The 22,753-nt window shown below is 40.6% G+C and overlaps 1 protein-coding gene across 1 annotated transcript in view; it reads left to right on the plus strand.

Moving 5' to 3' along the window:
* Positions 1 to 22,753, plus strand: part of LOC135577507 (uncharacterized) — a 100,511-nt gene that overhangs the window by 54,921 nt on the left and 22,837 nt on the right. The window contains 3 exon segments of the mRNA XM_065047642.1: positions 8,725 to 8,762; positions 12,183 to 12,186; positions 13,280 to 13,341. Coding sequence (XP_064903714.1) covers positions 8,725 to 8,762; positions 12,183 to 12,186; positions 13,280 to 13,341 — 104 coding nt within the window.

Below are 22,753 nucleotides of genomic sequence, written 5' to 3' on the forward strand. Positions count from 1 at the left end.
TGCTGTGATGGAGAACCCTCAAACACCTTTGGGAGAACTCTAGGAGAAAAGAAAGGACTGGAAATTGGTTGTTTAGTATAAAAGGAAGGATAAATGGCCACTGGAAGTAGAATGTGATAAAAACAGCTACAAGCCTGTCAGAAAGTTACATCTCTGTTTTGTCCCTTTTAAAAGAGAGTTCTGACATGAAGGAAACCTGCATCATAGAATTCCATGTGATTTGTGATTTTTTACTACCAAGGATTTTCTTCTCTTGTTTCAACATCATAAACACAACTCTGGCTTGAAATAAAACAAAACTAAGAGAGCTTTTGCAACCCCAGCATAATTAGGGAACAAAGCCCATAAAGGGGCTGTCCCCAAGATGAGCTGGAGCCAGTCAACCAGGGAAAAAAATCTGTCTTCTCAGCAGGATCACATCCATTGCCTCCGCCACCTGTGTCTGGCAACACGGGAACGTGTGTTCCTGTATTCTTTTACATCAGCTTTCCTTTACAGACCAAGCAAAACATCAGCCCCCTGAAGGAATCCAGCTACAGCAAAACCAAATAAGTGTGTTAAGAACCTGCTCTAATCTCATTCTGAGAGTACCATCTAGACTCTCCCCTTGACTGCTCTGTTCCAGCTAGACCTTTTAATGCATAAGTTAAATGCATAAGTTGAATGCATAAGTTAACGACAATTACAAAAATAATTTCAAAGCTATTGACTTTTTTCTTTATCGATTTCTGACTTTTACTGCATCTTACAGGTAAACCAATAGTCCAACCTTTGGCCGAATTTCTACGAAATAGTAGTTCTGTTAACAGCTTATTGACATTGCTCTCTTATTATTGAGCATCTGGTTTTGATATTAATTATTTAGCTTGTATAGCAATGGCTGTCACAGAGTAAACAACAAAATAGTAGCTTCAATTACAGAAAGCAAAAACCAGCCCACCACAAAGAATACAGTAAAATTGTTGACAACACAAACTATGGAATTATTTTCTCTCAGTTGCAGAAATGGACTGCCATTTTTCTGTCTGGGGAGTTTTGGCCTTTCTGAGTTTGGCTCTTGTTGTTTCGTTGATACTGAACATTTCACACTATATGAAAAAGAAGCAAGGTAAGTAATGTCTCTGTAAGGAATGGAGTTTGAGGGGTTAAAGTGTTTGCAGAGAAAGCCATTACTGCTTGGAGATTTCAAGCCAACAAATGGATTCATTATCTTTTGACAAGAATGATTCTAGTAGAGAGCATGTAACTTTTAAACATGTTTAGGGGAGCCAGGTATGATTATACAATGGTTGCTAGCTGCCCAGTCCACTGCCAAACACAGCTGAGTCCATTCTCTGAAGAAAGACCAACAGAACACGTACAAGTTGAGGAATTAAGTTTTGGCTAAATTTATATTTTTAATGTACAGTTTTAACATCTGCAACTTCTTTATTGAGGTGTACTTTTCATGTAACTGGTTGTTATTTGTACTTTAGTTTAAAAAGAATTTTAAGTAGCTGCACTGATACAAAATACATTTGAGAAAATTTTATCTTCCCAAAATTCCTGAATGCTTATTTGAATTTCAGATTTCATGCACATTTTGTGCTTAATTAGTTTGTTTTGAAAAAGTCCAATTTGCTTTTCATCGTGGGATGCTAATGTAGCTCTTAAATCAATGTGTCACTCACAATAAGGAACTGGCTTGTTTAATTCACGTTAGAGGGTGACTACAGTCATACTCTTGTTTCGGTTAAAATTAACTATGACTTTCAACAGATTTGATGATGCCATTGCAACCTCTCTTATGCATGCAATTCTGTAGATTTCAGTTGCACATCCTCACCACGCCCACTCAGAGAAAAAGTGCGTTTCCACAGGGAAAACTGCACCTGTGCTATATGCACATGGGTGCTCAGGCAAACACTAGCGGGTTCAATCACGTTAAACACACATACGTACATAACCTACATAAACAGGCCTATGCTTATAAACTGAACTCACCAAGTACAAGAGAATTAGAATATGGCAGGATATGAAAAGAGCTGCTGGAGAGCTGTGGGATGAGGGAGTGCCTTTTTGGTTTGTCTTTTAGTGCTGCTAGGCAGAGATTTCTACGATGAAAAATCACAGTCATTTACAAAACTAATGCTGAGCAAGGTTTTGGTAAGGTTGGCTGATGTTGCATTGCTCATGTAATCGGAGCTTACAGTGCTAAATTCAGGAGTTCTGGAGCAGAAGATAGAAAGTCTAACGTTCCTGAGTTATTAATCAAGCTCTAGCAACAAATCTCTTTGGAGCCAATGCCTCTCTGCCTCAGTTTCTTTTTCTGCGTGGTCACAGGATATATATCCCTCTTTCAGAGATATAAGCAGCAGAACTAGCAACGTAAACATTTTAGTTGTATCAAGACTGGAGTTTTTAAGAACATTGCCCCAAGAGACCCATTTAGTGCTTTAGTTTGTATTGCAAAGTGGGCTCAGAGGACATGAAGTGGGTTCATTTCAGTGATCAATAATACCTCTAGAACTATGTCAAACGGTAGCTTAGTGGTCTTGAGATTAGCTTTATACTTAAGTAAGTTCCAGGAAAGAAGAGTTCTATTCTTGGCTAGATAACAAATCTCTCTTCAGAACATGCACATAGCCATTTCTGTGCTGTGTCCCCGCACTTGTTTCCCCCCACCCCAATATTTTTGGTCTTGTCTTTCAGATCACATACAATCTGCTTGCTACTGCCACATGCGTGTAAAATGTTTAAAGTCTAATAGTGAAGTCCTAAATCAAGCATATTCTGTGAATTAAAAGTATTTTGCCCTTTGCCCTTCTAGCTATGATGGCTACTACACAGAAGATGACCCAGTTTATGGCAATCTCAATCAAGATATTTTAGGTAAGCTTCACTTTGAGAACATGTGTCTGTTCAGAGGCTGTGATAAATGTGTAGTTAAAAACTGACTGACCAACGCTTTCTGTGTTTCTCAACACAGAATTAATACCAGCTTGGGATAGAACTGCAAACCATCATACTGCACTACTCTTTTTAAGACCAGGTCTCATACTGAATTGGATTTTTTGCAGTCCAAATGATCCTGTTCAGCCAAATATCTCAAAACCAAGAGCTGTTCTTCATGTAAAGCTGCACCAGTTGAAATAACAGCTTCATCCATGCAGTTACAGCAATCTAAGACACATATTACTCCCTGCCCAAAGTCAATGCTTCCACACAAGCTGGTAGAAACAGACACAGACCAGTTCTCTGTTGTGGCTGTCCACAGATCATCAGCAATGTTAACAAATATGCTGGAACAAGTCTGAAAACTGTGAGGAAATAATCTGTTTTACTGATGGCTAAAATGAGATACGTGATGAAAAAATGACTTACACCAGATTTTTCAGAAAACTGGAAGTACAGTCAGGAATACAATTTAATCACCAGCTGCTGCAACTCACAGCCTCTTTTGTGGCCCAGTATAAGTTTGCCCGTGCTGAAAAATACATTAATATGTGGTTACGCTCTAATTGCAAGATGTACCCCTAGCAGTCTAAAATGACGCCCACTTAGTGAATAATGAGAAACTTTCCATCCATATGAACAGAAAATGCTTTTCATTTTCACAGTATGCATGTCTGAATTTCTTAGCTATTTGCCCTTCTGTTAATAGAGAAAGAGATCTGTGTGTGAATTCAAACCAAAACAAACTTCTACCAAAGTAAACTGGGCAAAGTTGGTTCTGTAACAGGGAGGAGCTGTTAATTTGATCTTTTAAGCCTCAGTAGTGTGCCTTAATAACTAAAACATTTTTCTACTTTGATAAACTGTAGAGGAATGTTGTTACGAGCAGATGAAGTCCCAGCCTCAAAGGCCAGTTAACCAGCTACAGGTATCTCTAAGTTTAATTCTGGATTTCTGAATTAGGGTAATGTGGTCTGTCTCAGAATTTTTGTGTGTATCCCATGACAATATATAACAAAAATTTTCACGCTGCTCCTCACGAAAATTACCATGCATTAGTGTCGTAGTTCATCAAGAAATTTAAGCACGGACTCGACCCTTTGTTCCATGTGGGACATTAATGAGGGAGCAGGAGAATTATAGACAGCTCATTTCCATCCATATGGCATAATAAAGCTCGGTCACAGGCATGCAGATCAGGCTGAATTGAGCCTACATCTAATGCCATGGCTTACGTAAAGAATTACTTGTATTTATTTTGGACATCATTCAAGTGAAAACACAAGCGGCATCACGTGATAATCATGAGTTTGACTGGCTCTCTCTTGCCCACCACAAAATCTATATGCCTTAAATAAATGCCTGGTTTTGTATCGATTTATATTTTGTTGAGATACCTGGTTGCCTAAAAGCATGCAACCTTCAGCTGAAATTTGTCTGTAATTGAAGCATTCCTAGCATTGATTTCCTGAGTTGATTTCCAGCTTCTCTCTCAGGATACTTCCAGGTGGTGGAAAATTTATTTTTTTTTTCTTTTTAAATCTAGACTTTTGCTTTATTAACTTCACAGAAACAGACTAACCTATGAAAATTCCAATATGAAACATGTTTGATAATTTGGCTTGAAAAACACAGAGAAAAACAGCGGAAAGACACACAAAGCATACATTTTGCACTGCAAATGAGATCATATTTACAGACAAGAATCACCCATCTTTAGTCTTCTGCACAAACCAAGCCTATGAAAAATGTTGCTAGGAACTGGGTTATAATTTAAAAAACAAACAAACAAAAACAGTAAGAAGAAAAAGAGATCAAATAATGTCTTACATCCCAAAGAACTTGGTCCAATTATATAAAGTACCCTCAGTCCCACAGTGAATCTTTCCAATAGCTGCCACTACCCTGTGGAGGGGTTTTGATGGATAAAGATTTGTTGCTGAATTAGTCTGGCTCAAAGGAATGTCAAGGCCACTTCAAGAAGCTGAGAACAGAATCTGCTGTGAGAAAGAGGTGTGTTCCTCAATCAGCGGGGTCCCCACATGGCGTGAATCATCTCCCCCCCACTGCAGCGATGTAATACTGAATGGAGCAGTCTGAGGGTGAAGTTTAAAGGCATCCCTAGCAGACCCGTAGTTCTAATGAAATTGGAAAATTAAACCAAAGATTTGTTAATAGGCTTATTCTGTGGTAATTATTTGTAAGAGACTTCTCAGTAAATTCACCATGCTAGTTTTTGAGGTCATGGGAGAGAACGAAAGAAAGGCTGTTTTTTGAGACCAATAGAATGACAAATTTGGAACAAAGTTTTGATACATGAATTCTTGTAGTTGCCAGAAAGTCCTATACCTCTCTTGGGTCAAGATTTGTTAAGTAAATTGTAAGCTCAAATAACGTTTTCTGAGAATTCTGTTTAGTTGCATGGCCTACAAGAAGCTGCTTGGATGGCGCAGATGTGCTTGCTGCAAGTGTATTTCCACTAGTATTAACAGCCAATGTTTCGAAAAAGCAAATACTGCACTGATAGATCTGAAACAGGACTTCGATCCGGTAAGGGAAAACAATACCCAATAAATATGACAACCAAAATGAACTTAGAAATGTTGAGGAATAAATTTATGACAACCTTACAGGCTGACTGCATTCGATTGGACTTGCAGATTTGTCTATGAAACAACCTGTGGCTATTGTGGGACAGTATGATGAGATTGCTGGCAGACTGATATACCGACTGTTCAATTGTCACTCTGATCAAGAAAATGCAGGGAATGAATTTAAGTCTTAATAGGCCATGATCCTTTTGTCATATATGTACCATTTGTGAAATTTAATTCCGATTTTTTAAAGTTTTTTATTTTATTTGTAATCTATGTCTTTGTCAATTGCACTAGCTGGTTTTCTTAACAGCACAGCTTTTGCATAAATGTAAAATGTAAATTGCTGCAGAACCTGCAAGTCTTTAACATCAGGTCATAGGCCATACTTGTATTTGGTCTGATCCTACATACTTGCAAAGTTTTTGTTGATGGTTCTGGGAAGTCTCATAAAGCTGTAGTGGTTTGGTGTGAAGATAACGATTGGCATCATTCTGTAAAAGTTATTGAAGGTTCAACCCAATTAGCAGAACTTGGCACAGCTTTAAATTACTTAGAGCTTTTTAAGGAGGAACCTCTAAATTTGATTTGTGATTCTGAGTACGTAGTCAAGATCCAACGCATATTGCTAGTTTAAACTGGGTTTTTAAACTAACGAAGTCATGGGCATTGAAAAAATGCAAACTATCTATCTACACAGACTCTTTTTTATAAAGGCATCTTAAAGAGAATATTTCAATTTAAACTTGTCTAATTTGTCTAACTGTAATTATATGAAGTGAATTACCTATTCAGGAGGAGTGTTGTGTTGTATTTAAAAAAATTATGTGTGTAAGGAAATTCTTAGCCATTTTTTGTTAAGCTAAATTTTAATGTAGCTGACATTGTAATTTTCCACACTTTCATCTAAAATCATTTAGCAGAAACCTGTGTAATTAAGAAGCAAATATCTTTACTGCTTAATGTAAACACTCTGGCACATCATATCAAAAAACATTTAACTACAGTGACTCCACATGTGTTTGGGACTAGTCATAAGATTCTATCTCGTTTTTTGTAAGTTGATTAACATAAATTTCCTTTAACTACTTAAGCATCATTTGATACACAGCTGTTTGAGATAAATGCATTATGGTCACCATTTTCTATTGGTGTCATTCTTCTGAATTCATCAGCTGTTCATAAAGCATCTCAGTGAAAACAAGTGGCACATGAAAAAAAACTTTCAAGTGTGACTCCCCAAAGTCTTGTTCTAAACCAACATGAAGCTGCAACTTGTTGTTGGGGAGGTGCTTTGAAGTCATGAAGGTATATTGTAAGTTGACCTGATTATCGGAATGCTTCTTGCTAGTTTAATAGGCAGCAGAAAAGGAAAAAGAAAGCCTAATGTTAGCTCATGTTACATTATAACCCTTAGCAAATATGAGCGGTGAAGGGGCAGAGCTGAGCTGCTGATCCTGAGGGCTGCCAGAGCCCACAGGAATGCTTTTGCTTCAAAGCCCCGCCTGGGAGAGAAAAAAACAGTCTAGCACTTGCTCTCAAGAAGTGTCTTTGTCAACAAGATTGATGCAGATGCCAGCTGTGAGTGTCTGGAGAAGCTGGGCTGCCTATATCATCATCACAGGGGGGGTAGGTTTTATTTAAGGTAGATGTGTGCTGAGAATGGCTAATGATTTTGTCACCATATTCACCTTGAGAAGAACCACAGGTTTCAAACTCACTCTGTGCAGCTGGGTGAGCTTTGCCAGTCAATGGGGTAACTGGTAGTTTCCAAAAAGAAGTACAGAGAAGCACTCAGAAAAGACAGGCCATTCTCAGGTCACACAAGACAAATGACAGCTGCTGTTTCCTTAACATCAACATTTTAACATTATAGTTTTTCCTTGTTTCATTTCTTTTGCTTGTTTACAGTTTGATGCACAATCTTGCTTTGCAGTCTGCATAAATGCATACTCTGGGAAAAAGCATTAGCTAGCGTTCATTGACTTTGGATTCCTAAGGTCATGGAGTTTGAAATTTTTGGTTATACCCTATCAAATATACCAGTTACTACTGCTATAGGATAGTTTTCATGTGCAACTGCTGAATGCCACTCTCATTTTCTCACAGGGGTGGTGTAAGAAATTATTTGCAATTGAGGGCTCCTGTCAGTCTAGTGAAGTGTTGCAGGAATTCCAAACAGCCAAAAGGAACTACTGGGTAGACTGGCTGAAAGATTGATCTTCTCCCAATGAAATTGAAATAACAGGAACACACCCTTATTTTCCCAGGTTAGTGATTACCTCAAATACAAAATGTCTGAGGCTACTTCTATTTCTTGTATAAAATTACATATTAAGAAATTAGAAGATGGTTGTAAACTGAGTGACTCATAAGCTAGGGAATGTCAGAAGAAAGCAATTAATCTCATCCTGTGTGTGCACTGTATTGGTGGCTTTACAGGGAAATGAAATGTTCTGCCATCACTGAAGTGATTATTATGTTTCGTAAGTTAATTTATCAATTCTTGTAAAGTAGAACTTACCACACATACACGTGATGTACTACCACAGTACCAAGCCTTATCTAATCATTGCACCAAATATGATTTACCTTTTAAAGGCTTTTACAGACTGGGAAACTTGCATTTTATAGCATTTTCTATACGTTGTCCATCAAGAGAAGGAGAGGGTGGCATACAGCACTGTAATTCACAACCGTTGATTTGTAAAGGCTGGCATATACTTTTGGTTTACTAACCTCTATTCAGTATGGAATTAATATGGATCTCAGTCCTGTCAAGCCTTAACTGTGGCTTTAACTAACCTCAGATACCATGTAGTCAGCATGCATTCAATAAAATTTTAAGAGTAAAATAATTTGCCTTTTTCGCTCTCTTCATGGCATGTGCGGCTGTAATGCTCCTTGTATTTTAGCTTAGTGTTGTTAGACTTAGCATGTGATTCTTTTGTTGTTGTTTTGTTTTTGTTTTGTTTTGCCTGATTTCTCAGTTAACTTAGAATTACAATTGTCTCTTGGCTTGTTTACCTGCGAGTTTTTGCTTCTACAATTGTATTGGAGGCTGTTCAGTTTTGATAATGTGTTGTTACTATGTAATATGTTCTTCCTAAATGTTTATGTTTGTTAGAATGATACTGGGTATATATAGTGCTATAAGAAAAGCTGTGTTTATACTGATCACTCTTGTTATTTCTAGGACCAAAATCATGGGAGGATGTGTCAACCGAGGACCTTAGAAAATGGCAGGAGGAAGTACTTGAGGTAGCTATTAATGTAGTCCTACTATGCAGTTTGTAGTAATGTTTCTTTTTCTTTCATATAAAATATCTATAGGAATAAATTCAAATCTCGCTGTGCCATATCATATTTGCAAGAGGTATTAATCAATTAATTCAACATCTGCCTTAAAATAGGGGTTTAGGATAAATTGGTTAAGACTGTCAGATGAGACAGACTAAAATAGATGACCATTTACCAGTGGTAAGCACCACTAGTAAACCTGGAAAAAATAAATATTTTTTTTTTTTACATCCTGGCTGATGGGGATGTGTACTTTTTGATCTCATCAGAATATTGTCATTGAAGTTAACAAGCATTGAATCAATTTATCGTGGTACAGGTAATCAGCTCTTCAATTCCAGAGGTTTTACTGGTTTCATCATTAGATTTTTTTTTTCTTTTTTTTTTTTTTTTTTTTCCTGCAAAATAATGCTAAAGTAATTAAAGTATCTTTGCAGTCTCAGCACTTGCTGTCTTTATGAGGCTAAAGCCATTACTGTTGTGTGATCTGTATTTTTTTATTCTGAGTACTTACATTAAACAAGCAGTTATTTCTTTACTGTTTCCTGAACTCCCTTGTAAGAACTCAACAGTGAATTTATTCTAAATCTCAGAGTTTCTGCCATAACTGCAAAAAGTCACCTTGTTGCTACATTCCTAATATCTGCCTAAAAAGCTAAGTTATGTGGTGTGCCTTGGAAATTAACACAGAAGCTGTTTGGAACCCCACAGAGTGAGGGGACAAGGGGTAAAATTCAGTCTTGGGAAACAAGAGAGTAGCTAATGGAGAGAGCAAAGGGGCTGTATTTCCCTTTCCTTTTCCACTTCTGGGAAATACATAGTGCATCATCTACTAATCCTTGCTGCACAACTTTACAGACTAAATACATTAAGGACTGTAAGAGGAATTATCTGTCTTAGCCTGGGCCAAGGTAGCTAAAGCTTACATTCTTGTAGCGATTTTAACAGCAATAGTATGACAAGAAGTAAGTGATCAGGTAACCTTTAACATCTATTGTATTTGTGGCTTTTCTCATCAGGCCGTGGGGAACCTGATGGAAACGGAATTATTATTTAGGAAGTGCCTAGTTGTGAGATGTACCAAAGAAAACAAAGGCATCCATTAATTACTATTCTAATATTCTTCTGATGTTTCTTCTTTTCCTGTTTCTAATTGCAGTGTAACAGAGGAAGTGAAAGGAATGCAGGTAAAGTGTTTAAGAAAATAAGTGCCATAGATTATCTTATCCAAAGAGTCTTGACTTAATAGAAGACATCCTGGTTTTATGCCAAACTCTCTAGGATACTCACTGTTTTTTGTGGGGGGAACCACACAAAACCAATAATGTTCATAATTAAAAGCTTGAGTAAATACATTATAATTGATATTGCTGTCATCACAAGTTGTTTAAAATAATCTCACCTGATCAATTAAACAGATAGCTTGTTGTTGTATATGTCAGTTTTGGCAGATATTCATTGAATCTAAAAATTCTAGCCCTAACTTAGATGGATGTTCAAGTGGAGAGATTTGGAAGTTGCTAACTTTTTGAAATAATTAGAGAAGCAGGCATATTAAAAAAATGAGTGTTTAAATACTCTGGTATATATTAGGTGCTTCACACGCATAGCTGTCACCAAGGCAGATGATTGCTTCCTTCTTGAGGGAAAACAGAAAATAGCAATCATCTGAAATTTGTCCTCCTGTCATTTGAGAGTGTAATTTCAAATATGTGTTTGATTAATAAAGTAATTTCTGCAAAGTTAGAAAATGTAACCTTGTGTTTTCTCAACCTCTGTAGTGAAATACAGGAAACGAATTTCAGAGGTGTCTGTAGCTTAGCTTCTTTAAGTGTCCTTTGTGTCTTTTGCATTCATGGGATAAATGAGTGATGCAGTTCAGACTCTGGTAGCGTCATAGCAGTGTGCGATAATATGATTATCCACTCCTCCTCCTCCTCCTCTTGTAAATGTTCTACGAAGAGACTGGAGAGGATTTATAGCAGCCTTGGTGAGTCCCAGCTATCTCCAAATGTAGTAGCTTCTTAGAGATGTTGGATTGGATTCCTCACTTAAAAATGGAATTCACTTAGGTGTTCTGGTTTGGGGGTTTGTGGAGTATGGTTTGCTTTGTTTTTTTGTGTGTGTGTGTGTTTGGGTTTTTTTAATATACAAAAGGTTAGCAACAGGACATGCCAACTCTTAAGAAAAAAGAGTATTTCTAGCTGCTTTAGCTAAAATTTTAGTTTTAGCATGTTTTTTCCATCTTTAGTATTCATTGAGAGACACTTCTTAGCGAAGGCAGTGTTTCTTCCAGGTTTTATACAGTACTTTTGTTCTGAAAGTATGCGAAGCCTATCAACAGCAGGTACAAATAAACCAAACAGCTCTCACCTGTACATGAAAGTATTGGTCTTCCCTTAACTGGGAAAATTATTAGGTCTACCTCCTTTGGTTTCACAGGAAGTAGCATGGCAAAGTACAGTGATATGTGAACAATTCCCTGTATCTATTAGGGTAGTATCACAGAATAATTAATTTGGAGAGAAAGGGGAAAGTTCAATCTGCATTGTATATTTATCTAAGTGTATTTAAGTTCAGAAGATTGTATCAAAGTCAAAACTTTACAGTTTACAGTTACCTCCCTACTAATATGTTCAACTCTTCTGTAAGATATCTCTTTTAGGTAATGATATATCCTTTAGATAACATTGTATTGAGTGCATTTCCAGTGAAATAACTTCCTGTATTATTGGTCAAATTTTTCAGAGAGAAAGGTGGAAGTTTTCATTTTTCCTCTCTCTCCTGCACTTGAGCAACAAAGGTGTTCCCAAATTTCCCTTTTGGCCCTTAAAAACACTTCAGGGCTCCCTGGAGCAGATACTTGATTTTTTTTTTCTGTTTTGTGCAGTGCCGTGATCCTCTGCTAATAACGTTCTAGTGATTTGAAGTATGATTGACAATACATTGAAAACATATTTAAAATTACACTTTTGTGATGTTTCACACCTAGAAGGATATTCAGTTTGTATGCAGATCAACTTGTTGTATGATACAACCTATTTCTAAGAACTTGTAATTGACATGATGGAGTCAACCATTCTTGGACACTTGAGTTACCTTTATACAAGAACCTCTCATTTCTATAGCAGTCTAGTAATTTCTGACCGTTTAGGGAGCAGTGTGCCAGATTTGTGCCCAGTTCTACTGGATAAAGAATACTGAATGGCAGAAAGCGAGTATCAGCTGTTAGAGCAGCAATTGGAGGCTGAAACTTTTCCAGATGATAACATTAACATTTTTACTGCTTCCTCCACTACTGATGCTTGGTAACTGTTTTCCTGTGGATAAAGTGATAACTTTTTTTTCTTTTAGTCATGTGGGAAGAAACTTTGATAATCTGACAAGTATGGGTTTCAGTTCTAATAAAACAATTCTGCTGGGTCAGGTAAACTGTCAAAGACGACCCTCCGTTTGCTCAACATTTTCACCAGATGATGTGAAATTGTGTTGTTTCCCACAAAGATACAGTTTCTTTCATATGTGTCTTTATTTTAGCTCTATGGCAGCAGGTGTCCACAAAGCTTTATGTGATGACTGCAGTGACAGGGGACAAAAATGGAAGATGGGATAAGTTGGAATGTATTTTCATTCGCTTTCTAATAATTTAAGGATAGTGTCAAGAGGCAGCGATGTCGTAGGTATCATAACCAGATCTTTCACTCTTTTTTTCCATTTTCAGGGGTATTCTCCTTTCCTCTTTCCCTCCCTGTGATGAACACGATCATGGGACAACGATATAACAGCCAGGGAATTTCAGAAATGAGAACTTAGAATGCAGCTACATGTTTTCTGATCATGAAAGTCTAAGGCTTTAGCTAGTGATGAATTGGAAGGTCTGATACACCTAGCAAAGAAATGCTTTATTGTGTTTCATTCACAAACATACCACATAGAATACCTAAAAATTAAGTTGGAAGATTTGGACTTGCTTTTTAATATTATTAAGTCTGTCTTATTTCTTGCCATGGCAGTTCTAAGGCAGTCTTGATGAGAAGCAACTAGGAAAAGGAAGCATAGTAGAAGGTCCTCACTGTCTTTGTTGGGAAATTTAGGAATGTAGTAGAAAATAAGTGGGAACGATACCTTAATTAATAGTGAATCTTGCCGTTCAGTACTTAGAAAACATTTCCCATCTGAAATTGTTAGCGTAAATCTTGAAGAACTGGTTGCAAACAAGTTATCTCCACTCTTTGTTCCACTCATGCCATTTAGGACTCTATAAGCCATGCTTTTAGATTTGACTTGAAATGGAAAGGTAATACAGATAAACAGTTTTAGTGTAGAAAAGAGTTTTCTAAAATGAAACCTGTTTGCAAATGAGTTATACAGGGTGTGTTTAAAAACATTTCTGGTTTGGTTTCGAGTTCAGCTAGGTTTTATTTAGTATTTTTAGTATTTTCAAATTGTAGGTGAAGAAAGTGATACCAATACAGTTTCAGTAAGAAGAAAATTTCAAGACGTTCACTTACAGGTAAAAATTTCTGATGTCTAACGCAATGGAATAATTTTATGTTCAATAGACGTGATTGAATTATTTGAATAGCTTACATATGTGTCGCGGTTGAGACGGACAAATGACATGGACCAAATTCTTTCAAGATGAAAGTAATAGGTGCCATTTCTTGCTACAAGTCATTTTTATACAATTCTACCAGTTCATGTGTCTTTTCACTATTGGTTACAAGTTACAGCACTAACATCTCATTGGTTAATTGGTTACTTTTTCTGTCATCCATGTTATTCTTCTATCCCCTTCTCTCTCACGGGTACAACTCCATATCTCCGGATACTCCTTTACTCCCATCCTTCTCAAGGGTAAATCTTAATACCTTCAAGGCTGATCTCTACTCCCATATTTTCTGTCAAGGATTCCACAGACCCGCTGCAGTTTCCCACAATTCCCCCTTTTTTTATTTGTGCTAAAAATGCTGCCCTCATTGTCCGCTGCAGGGCCCTTTGCAGCAGAGAAATCATGCATGGCAACAGTAGTAACACAACCACAACAATCATCAAAACGATCAGTCCTGTTTTCACTACTGATAACAACCACCCTGAAAGCCCCCAGCTACTAAACAATTTATTTAACCAATCCCATCCATCATCAACTTGTAACTTTTGTACCCCTTCTTTCAACAATTGTATGCTTTTATGAATTGACTCAGAATGATCTGACAAGTTCATACAGCACATACCATCAAAATCTTCACACCCGTGCCCTTGAGCTAATAACAAAATTCTATTGTAGCTCTCTTCCGCAGTGTAGCATGTCTTACAGAATCTACATCTAACAAAAGTCCACTTAAAGCCTTAGAAGTTCTGTTAGTTTGCTTAGCTAGCCAACAATCTAATTTTTCTAAAGTATTTAGAGCTTTAGCTGTGCCAACACCAGGTACAAGAGATCCTAAAACCCTTAATCCTGATCCCCAAGAATCTACTCTGTCATCACATTTTGACTTATATGCATGCAAAAAACATTTTTCCCGTGTCGCTTTTCTGTGATCTGCTATCATGGATACATTGGGCATTAAGAGAGTTAATCGTCCCAAACTACATGGTCCTCCAACAGCATTAGAAGGAATTCCTGGCCAGGCTCTATCTCCACAGATCAAGAATACACCGTACGGGAGTTTTTGGGGTCGCTATCCCACATTGTTAACAACACCCCTTGGAGTCTTCGGCGAGGCATTGCACCAACGAGTTTCATTTCTGTAGTCATGAAGGGTAGCATTAACATTTTGCAATCTTATCCATTCATGCTTTAGCATATTGTCCTGGCACTTTTCACAAACCAGCTGGATACAAGCATCCATGGGCACAGATCCCAGCAATTCCAGTTCCTGTGGTTCAATGTCTATTTCCGGGAGACAGTTAATCCAAAGTGCCATGTTAGTATTATTACAGTTTGTTGCAATGCCTCTGCACCGACCACTATTTTGAAACAGTTGTGTGATGCTGCTGTAGTCATCAAGGGGGATGCCAACCAAGCATGTGTGGAACGGGTTTTCCGGAGATGCCATAGCTAGGCATATGGAGTCCTGGCCAGTCATGTTGGCTAAAGTAATCCACATGTTAGTTTTTGTCTGTGCAGGCATCCAAGATGAAGCAGCTGCAGCAATCGTCATTAGGAAGGCAACACAGGTTTCACATTTCACGCAGGCAACCATTGTGGTCCTTAATCTGTAGAGACACAAGCATAGCCTCTCCCCCAGGTTAATAATTCATGTGGACCCGTCCATTGTCCTGTGCGCAAATCCCACACCAACACTTTTGCCCCTGGACCCACCCTTTCTTGGGTCACTAAAGAGGAAAAGTGACGTAGAATGGGCGGCATCTGGGCATCATCAGAAACCTGCAAAAAGTTTAAAACATATGTGACTTTGGCCAAGCGTGCATCAGGTGGTTCACCCAACATTCCCCCTTTTTGTTTTAAAAGAAAACGCTTGAGTGTTCCATGAGCACGTTCCACAATACCTTGCCCTGTGGGAGAATGAGGAATACCTGTAACATGAGATACTCCCCAGAGCTGTAGAAATGAAGCAACTTTTCGGGATACATATGCTGAGCCATTGTCTGTTTTTACCTGTTGCGGAACGCCCAAGAAGGAAAATGCACGCTGCCAATGGCATATTACATCTCGTGCAGATTCTGCAGTATGAGCAGTGGCAACGATAGCAGAAGAAAAGGTGTCTATAGAGACATGAACATACTTCAAGCGCCCAAATTCAGGTACATGTGTAACATCAGTTTGCCAAATTTGCAAGGCTCGAAGGCCACGGGGATTGGTACCATAATAAGTAGGAATATGCTGACCTTGACAATCAGGGCACGCAGCAATAATAGCACGTGCCTCAGAATTTGAAATGCCAAAGTGTCACCTCAAGGCACGATAGCCTTGATGATAGAAATGATGTGACGCTATTGCCTGTTGTTTAATATCAGGAACAGGTCCTAAAGTCACTGCTGAAACTAGAGAATCTGCTTTTGCATTTCCTTCTATTATGAAACCTGGTAATGTAGTATGACTTCTAACATGCATGACATAATATTCATGATGACGCTTCTGAATTTCAAGCCATAACAGTTTTAAAATAATAAATAACTTTTCATTAGACACATGTCCCAATACAGCTTTATCCAACCATTGTACAAGCCCAGCCACATAAGCAGAGTCTGTCACAATATTCACAGGGCCAGGAAAGGCCTGAAACGCCATGGTCATTGCTCTAAGTTCGACCACTTGTGGTGATCCTTCCTGATATTCTACTTGATGGCACCACTGTGGCCCATCCTTCCAAACAATGGCTGCCTTGCCCGTCCTTCCTGATCCATCTGTAAATACTGTAGGTCCATTTACTGGGCTCGATTAATTCAATTGCTTCTGACCAAATCTTACCTATCTGCCTAATTTAATCACTGGATGTGAGGGCAAATGATAACTGATTTGACCCGTATAATTCATCATAGCTGCTTGTAGTGCAGAACTATTACACAGTATCACAGTATCACAGTATCACAGTATGTTTGGGATTGGAAGGGACCTCAAAAGATCATCTAGTCCAATCCCCCTGCTGGAGCAGGAACACCTAGGTGAGGTCGCACAGGAACATGTCCAGGTGGGTCTTGAATGTCTCCAGGGAAGGAGACTCCACAACCTCCCTGGGCAGCCTGTTCCACTGCTCTGTCACCCTCACTGAGAAGAAGGTTTTTCTCAAATTTAAGCAGAACCTCTTGTGTTCCAGCTTGATCCCATTACCCCTTGTCCTATCATTGTTTGCCACCGAGAACAGCCTGGCTCCATCCTCATGGCACTCACCCTTTATATATTTATAAACATTAATGAGGTCCCCCCTTAGTCTCCTCTTCTCCAAACTAAAGAGACCCAGCTCCCTCAGCCTTTCTTCATAAGGGAGGTGTTCCACTCCCTTAATCATCTTCGTTGCCCTACGCTGGACCCTCTCCAGCAGTTCCCTGTCCTTCTGGAACTGAGGGGCCCAGAACTGGACACAATATTCCAGATGTGGTCTCACCAGGGCGGAGTAGAGGGGAAGGAGGACCTCTCTCGATCTACTAGCCACCCCCCTTCTAATACACCCCAGGATGCCATTGGCCTTCCTGGCCACAAGGGCACAGTGCTGGCTCATGGTCATCCTGTTGTCCACCAGGACCCCCAGGTCCCTTTCCCCTACACTGCTCTCTAATATGTAATTTCCCAACCTATACTGGAACCTGGGGTTGTTCCTGCCCAGATGCAGGACTCTACACTTGCCCTTGTTAAATTTCATTAGGTTATTCCCCGCCCAACTCTCCAGCCTGTCCAGGTCCCGCTAGATGGCAGCACAGCCTTCTGGCGTGTCAGCCACTCCTCCCAGCTTAGTGTCATCAGCAAACTTGCTGATAGTACACTCTATTCCCTCGTCTAAATCGTTAATGAATATATTGAATAATATTGGCCCCAGTACTGACCCCTGAGGCACTCCACTAGATACTGGCCTCCAACTAGACTCCGCACCATTGACTACCACTCTCTGGCTTCTCTCCTTAAGCCAGTTTGCAACCCACCTCACTACTCTATTGTCTAGACCACACCTCCTCAACTTAGCTGTGAGGATGCTGTGGGAGACTGTGTCAAAGGCTTTACTGAAGTCAAGGTAGACCACATCCACCGCTCTGCCATCATCCATCCACCTTGTTACATTCTCATAAAAGGCTATGAGGTTGGTCAAGCACGACTTACCCTTGGTAAAGCCATGCTGACTGCCCCTAATAACCCTCTTATCCTTGATATGCCTTGAGATGGCACCAAGGATAAGCTGTTCCATTACTTTCCCAGGGACAGAGGTAAGGCTGACCGGTCTATAATTACCCGGGTCCTCCTTCTTGCCCTTTTTGAAGACTGGAGTGACATTTGCTTTCCTCCAATCCTCGGGCACCTCCCCCGTTTCCCAAGACTTGGCAAAGATGATGGAGAGCGGTCCAGCAATGACTTCAGCCAGCTCCCTCAGCACCCGCGGATGCATCCCATCTGGACCCATGGATTTATGGATGTCCAGACTATTTAATTGCTCCCTAACCCAGTCCTCATCGACTAAAGCAAACTCCTCCATTGACCTGGCTTCATCCGGGGTCTCTGGGATACAGGGCTCCCCAGGACAGCCTCCGACAGAGTAGACAGAGACAAAGAAGGCAATCAGTAATTCTGCCTTCTCTGTATCTTCTGCCACCAGAGCACCCACCCCGTTCATCAGTGGGCCTACATTGCCTCTGGTATTAGTTTTATCTGCTATGTATTTGAAAAAGTTCTTTTTGCTGTCCTTGACCCCTCTCGCCAGCTGTAATTCTAAGGAGGCCTTGGCTATCCTAGCTGCCTTCCTACATCCTCTAACAGCAGCCTTATATTCTTCCCAAGTGGCCAGCCCCTGCTTCCACGACCTGTAAACTCTCCTTTTCTGCCACCACTCAAAATAATCACTTTGCACAGGAAGCATGATCGTTTCTGGATCTCTTGCCATTAATTCCATGCAACGTAATCTGATTTTAATAATTACCTGAGCCACCAGTTCAAAAAGACCTGGGGCTGTCTTTTTTGATTTGGCTGGCAAAAAGGCCCACTCTAAAATATGTAGAGGATCTCCCCACTTCTCATGCTATTGTGCGATCACAGCAAAAGGAATGCATTGATCAATCAAAACAATTGCTTGTACAGACACTGTCAAATCAATTCTCCATACGTGCTTACTACTGATTGCTTGTTCAGTTTTCGCAATGACCTGCTGTGCTTCTGTTGTCAAAGTGCGAGGGGCAGAAATATTAGTGTCTCCTCGCAAGAGATCAATCAATGGCTGCAATTGAGAAGAGGGGATTCCTACATAAGGCCTTACCCAATTGATCATTCCTGCCAATTTTTGCACATCATTCAGTGTTTTGATTTTTACTTGCAGTTTTATAGGTTGTGGTATCACTGTCTGATCCAAAATTTTCATGCCCAAATAAAGCCATGACTGTTGTCGTTGCACCTTCTCAGGTGCAACAACCAGCCCATACTGATTTAATGACTCATGTGCTGTATTTTCCATTTCACTCAATTCTTGTGGCGTTGCTGCGGCCAACAAAATGTCATCCATATAATGATAGCAATACCCTGATGGAAACAAAGCACGTATTGGACTCAGAGCTTTTGCCACATACCATTGACATATGGTAGGTGAATTTTTCATCCCTTGTGACAGCACTTTCCAATGATACCTTTTCGCTGGCTCTCCATTATTTACAGATGGAACAGTAAAGGCAAACTTTTCCATGTCTTGTTCTGCTAAAGGAATAGTAAAGAAACAATCCTTCAAATCTATTACAACAATTTCCCATTGCATTGGAATCATTGTAGGAGAAGGTAAACCTGGTTGCAAAGCTCCAATAGTTGCCATAACCTCATTAAGCTTTCGTAGGTCATGTAATAATCTCCATTTTCCAGACTTCTTTTTGATAACAAACACAGGAGTATTCCAAGGGCTATGTGAGACCTCTATGTGTCCCGCAGCTAGCTGTTCCATCACAAGAGATTGCAGGGCTGTAAGTTTTTCCTGAGCAAGGGGCCACTGATTGACCCATACTGGTCTTTCAGTTAACCATCTTAGTGCTAAAGTGGGCCGAGAAACACCCTGCATCACAGTGACCCCTGCTAAAAATCCATAGTTATCCATACTCCCCACTGCCCTAGGCAATCCCTCCCCCATAAATTCAGCGGGGCTGGGGCCACATAAGGTCTCACTGTAGCCCTTTGGTTTTCAGGATTAGCAATCACTATTGGTTTAGCTGACATCAAACTGTTTGCGACTCCACCCAGTCCCATCACACCTACAGTATTTGAAACCAAAGGCCAAGAAGGAGGCCAGTCCTGTTGTGAAATTATAGTGACATCTGGTCCTGTATCAAGCAGTCCAGTAAGGGTCACCTGGCTGGGAACAAAAGCATTCATTATGAGTGTACAAACCATTTGTGGCCTTTTCTCTGACACTGTTTGAGACCAAAAAATAAGTGGCTTTCCAGTTGAACCAGGTCCATTGTCCCCACGAAGAACTTCCTCAGTCCTAGGAACAGAACTCAAAAAGGGCACAAATTGAGCTAAAAGCGTTCCTTTTTGTGTTGTCACAGGTGGTGTCGCTGTGGAAACCAAGGCACAAATTTGTCCTGTGTAGTCCGCATCAATAACCCCCACGTGTACCATTAATCCTCGCAGGGTACTACTTGATCGTCCTATTAACAAAGCACTCAGTCCCCTGCCAATTGGCCCCCAAGCATCCAGGGGCACTTTATGCACCTCTTGAGTTGTTATAGTTACTGTGTGGGCAGTGGATACATCCATCCCAGCTGCTCCGCTGGTTTTTCCTGATAGTGTGTCGCAGAAGACTGCATGTGCACTGACCCCAGAAACGGATTGCCAGGGTTGCAAAGCATTGTTGAAGGAGGTATTTATGTCTGCACATGCCCCTTCGCGCTCTTCTTGTCGTTTCCCTGTGGCAGTAGCTGTCCGTTAGAATGATACCTAGAATGGCACTGCTTAGAAAAATGTCCCTTTTTTCCACATTTGAAGCAAATTACTGAGGCTGTATCATAGACAGGTGTGTGTACAGCTTTTGAAGCCTGTTTGTTTGTACGTGGACTGATGAGTCTTACATGACCATTCCGACCGCGTTCATAGCACTTTTGACATTGTATTTTAGCTGCTGCCATAGCAGCAGCAAGTGCAGTCATTTTATGTTCCACTAAACCGACCTTGGCACAAGCAGTAATCATTGCTTCTAAAGTTGGATCGCCTGGCAAAGTTTCAATCACTTTTTGGCAATCTGTATTAGCATTTTCATGAGCTAGCTGTTTTACTAGCAGTCCCCGGACATTCGCATCGAACACCTGACGTTCGACAGCCGCTTGTAATTTTTCAACGAAGGAAAGAAACGGCTCTTTAGGACCCTGCTTGATAGCGGTATATCTCTGTTTTGGTTCTGCCAGCTCTGCTGTTCTAATTATAGCCTGGATCCCTATGGCCTTCCGTTGCTCAAGCACTAGAGGAGGCCATTGTGCTTGAAGTCGCAGATCAATATACGGCCCCGAGCCCATCAATACATCCACACCAGTAGCAGAACGGGGATCAGTGTCTGGGAAGTGTATGTTTATCACTGCTTGTGCCTCAGCCCTTTGCTGCCAAATACTTTGAAACACTGAGAGCTGTACAGGTTGAAAAATAACCTGAGCTAACTGAGAAACATCGTAGGGAGTCATAGCTTCCATAGATAACAAACGTAACAGCTGCATAACCGCAGGGGAGTTAATCCCGTACTGAGCAGTGGCTTTTTGCAAATCTTGAATTACTTTCCAGGAATATGAAACGTGCTCATGGGGCTCCACCCCTGCAGGGTTACGGTATATGGCGGGAAATGCCATAGATTCAACAGGTTCAATGGGTGGCGGCTCAGCAACAGGGGTAGGAACCGATATAGTTTCTGATAAATCCCAGTCCCCAATTTCCAGAGCTTTAGCCTTCACCCTCTTCCAGAAACGCACAGGGTCCCGTGGTTTAACCGTAATCGAAGCTGGGGGTAAATCCCAGCTTTTTGGTAAGTTCGGTTTACGCTCTGAAACTCTACCCCCACCCTCAGGAATTTGCTCTGCAACAGCGTGGGAGGGGGGCGGGGGCAGGCTGGGGGGACCCAAATTTATAGGAATTACATTATTTGGCTCGGTCTGGCTCACCACAGGGGGATCCTCCCCACCTAAATCTCCAGGCAAGGGGGGACAGGAAAGAAAATGTCCATTTTTTTCTTCCGCGACTGATAGCGGCGGGGCAGAGGGTTGAACTGTGATTAATGGCGGTGACGCAGATGGCAGAACCGCGGTTGATGATGGTAGAGCAGAGGTTTGAGCCGTGATTGATGACGGCGGAGCAGTGGGTTGAACGCACTGCTCTGACCAGTGCTCCAGGGGCCCCTCCCGAGATCTTATATAACCCAACGCTGTTTTTTCATGTGAGTCGTTCATAGCTTTTATCTGATCTCGGGGCCACACATATGTATACGACTCTTTCATAATTTTTTTCTGATCTCGGGGCCACACATACGTACGCTCCTCCTCTATTCCTTTTAACTTCCCAAGAAAGTGTCGCGGATCCTTATCCGTGTCAGATAATATGGACTTGGTCGGTTTTGGCGAATCTTTAGTAACAGGAGGGGTCGGAGTAGTACTTAATCTTGCCTTTTCCTCCGAATCTGGCCCAGGAGAGTCAGGAAGATCATCCCCCTCCACCACCTCTGCCTTATTCTGTTGCTGTTTTAAATCTTTCAGAGTATCTAATAACAAGCGCCACGTCGTTAACAGTTCATTTGCTTCCTTGGACCCTTGGGTAGCACTATCAAACAGTTTATCTCCCAAGTCCATCCATTGTGACACACTAAATGCTGTCACAGGATTAACCTCTAAACCTTGTGCTTTGCCCCATAGTAACATTTTTCTTAAAGTCAGTTCCGCAAGGCTAACACCCTGCTTCTTCAGAAGCAGCTTCCATGTGGATAATATAGTACCCTCTTCTTTAGATAAGTTTCCCCCCATGTTCCCGGTAGCTCACCTACTCCTTAGCGAGGTGTCTTTTCAACGATCCGGATCTTCGGCAGCTCTCCTCGGCTGCTCTTATCAGCTGTACCGGGCTCCGTCTCCACAGCCCTTCTTCGGCTGTTCACAGCTTCACGCTGTCTCCTTGTCATGCCAGATCCTCTTCAGGCAGGATCACGTCGGGGTCACCAGATGTCGCGGTTGCGACGGACAAACGACATGGACCAAATTCTTTCAAGATGAAAGTAATAGGTGCCATTTATTGCTACAAGTGCATTTTTATACAA

The sequence above is a fragment of the Columba livia genome (genome assembly GCF_036013475.1).
Source record: "Columba livia isolate bColLiv1 breed racing homer chromosome W unlocalized genomic scaffold, bColLiv1.pat.W.v2 SUPER_W_unloc_5, whole genome shotgun sequence".
Taxonomy (NCBI): domain Eukaryota; kingdom Metazoa; phylum Chordata; class Aves; order Columbiformes; family Columbidae; genus Columba; species Columba livia.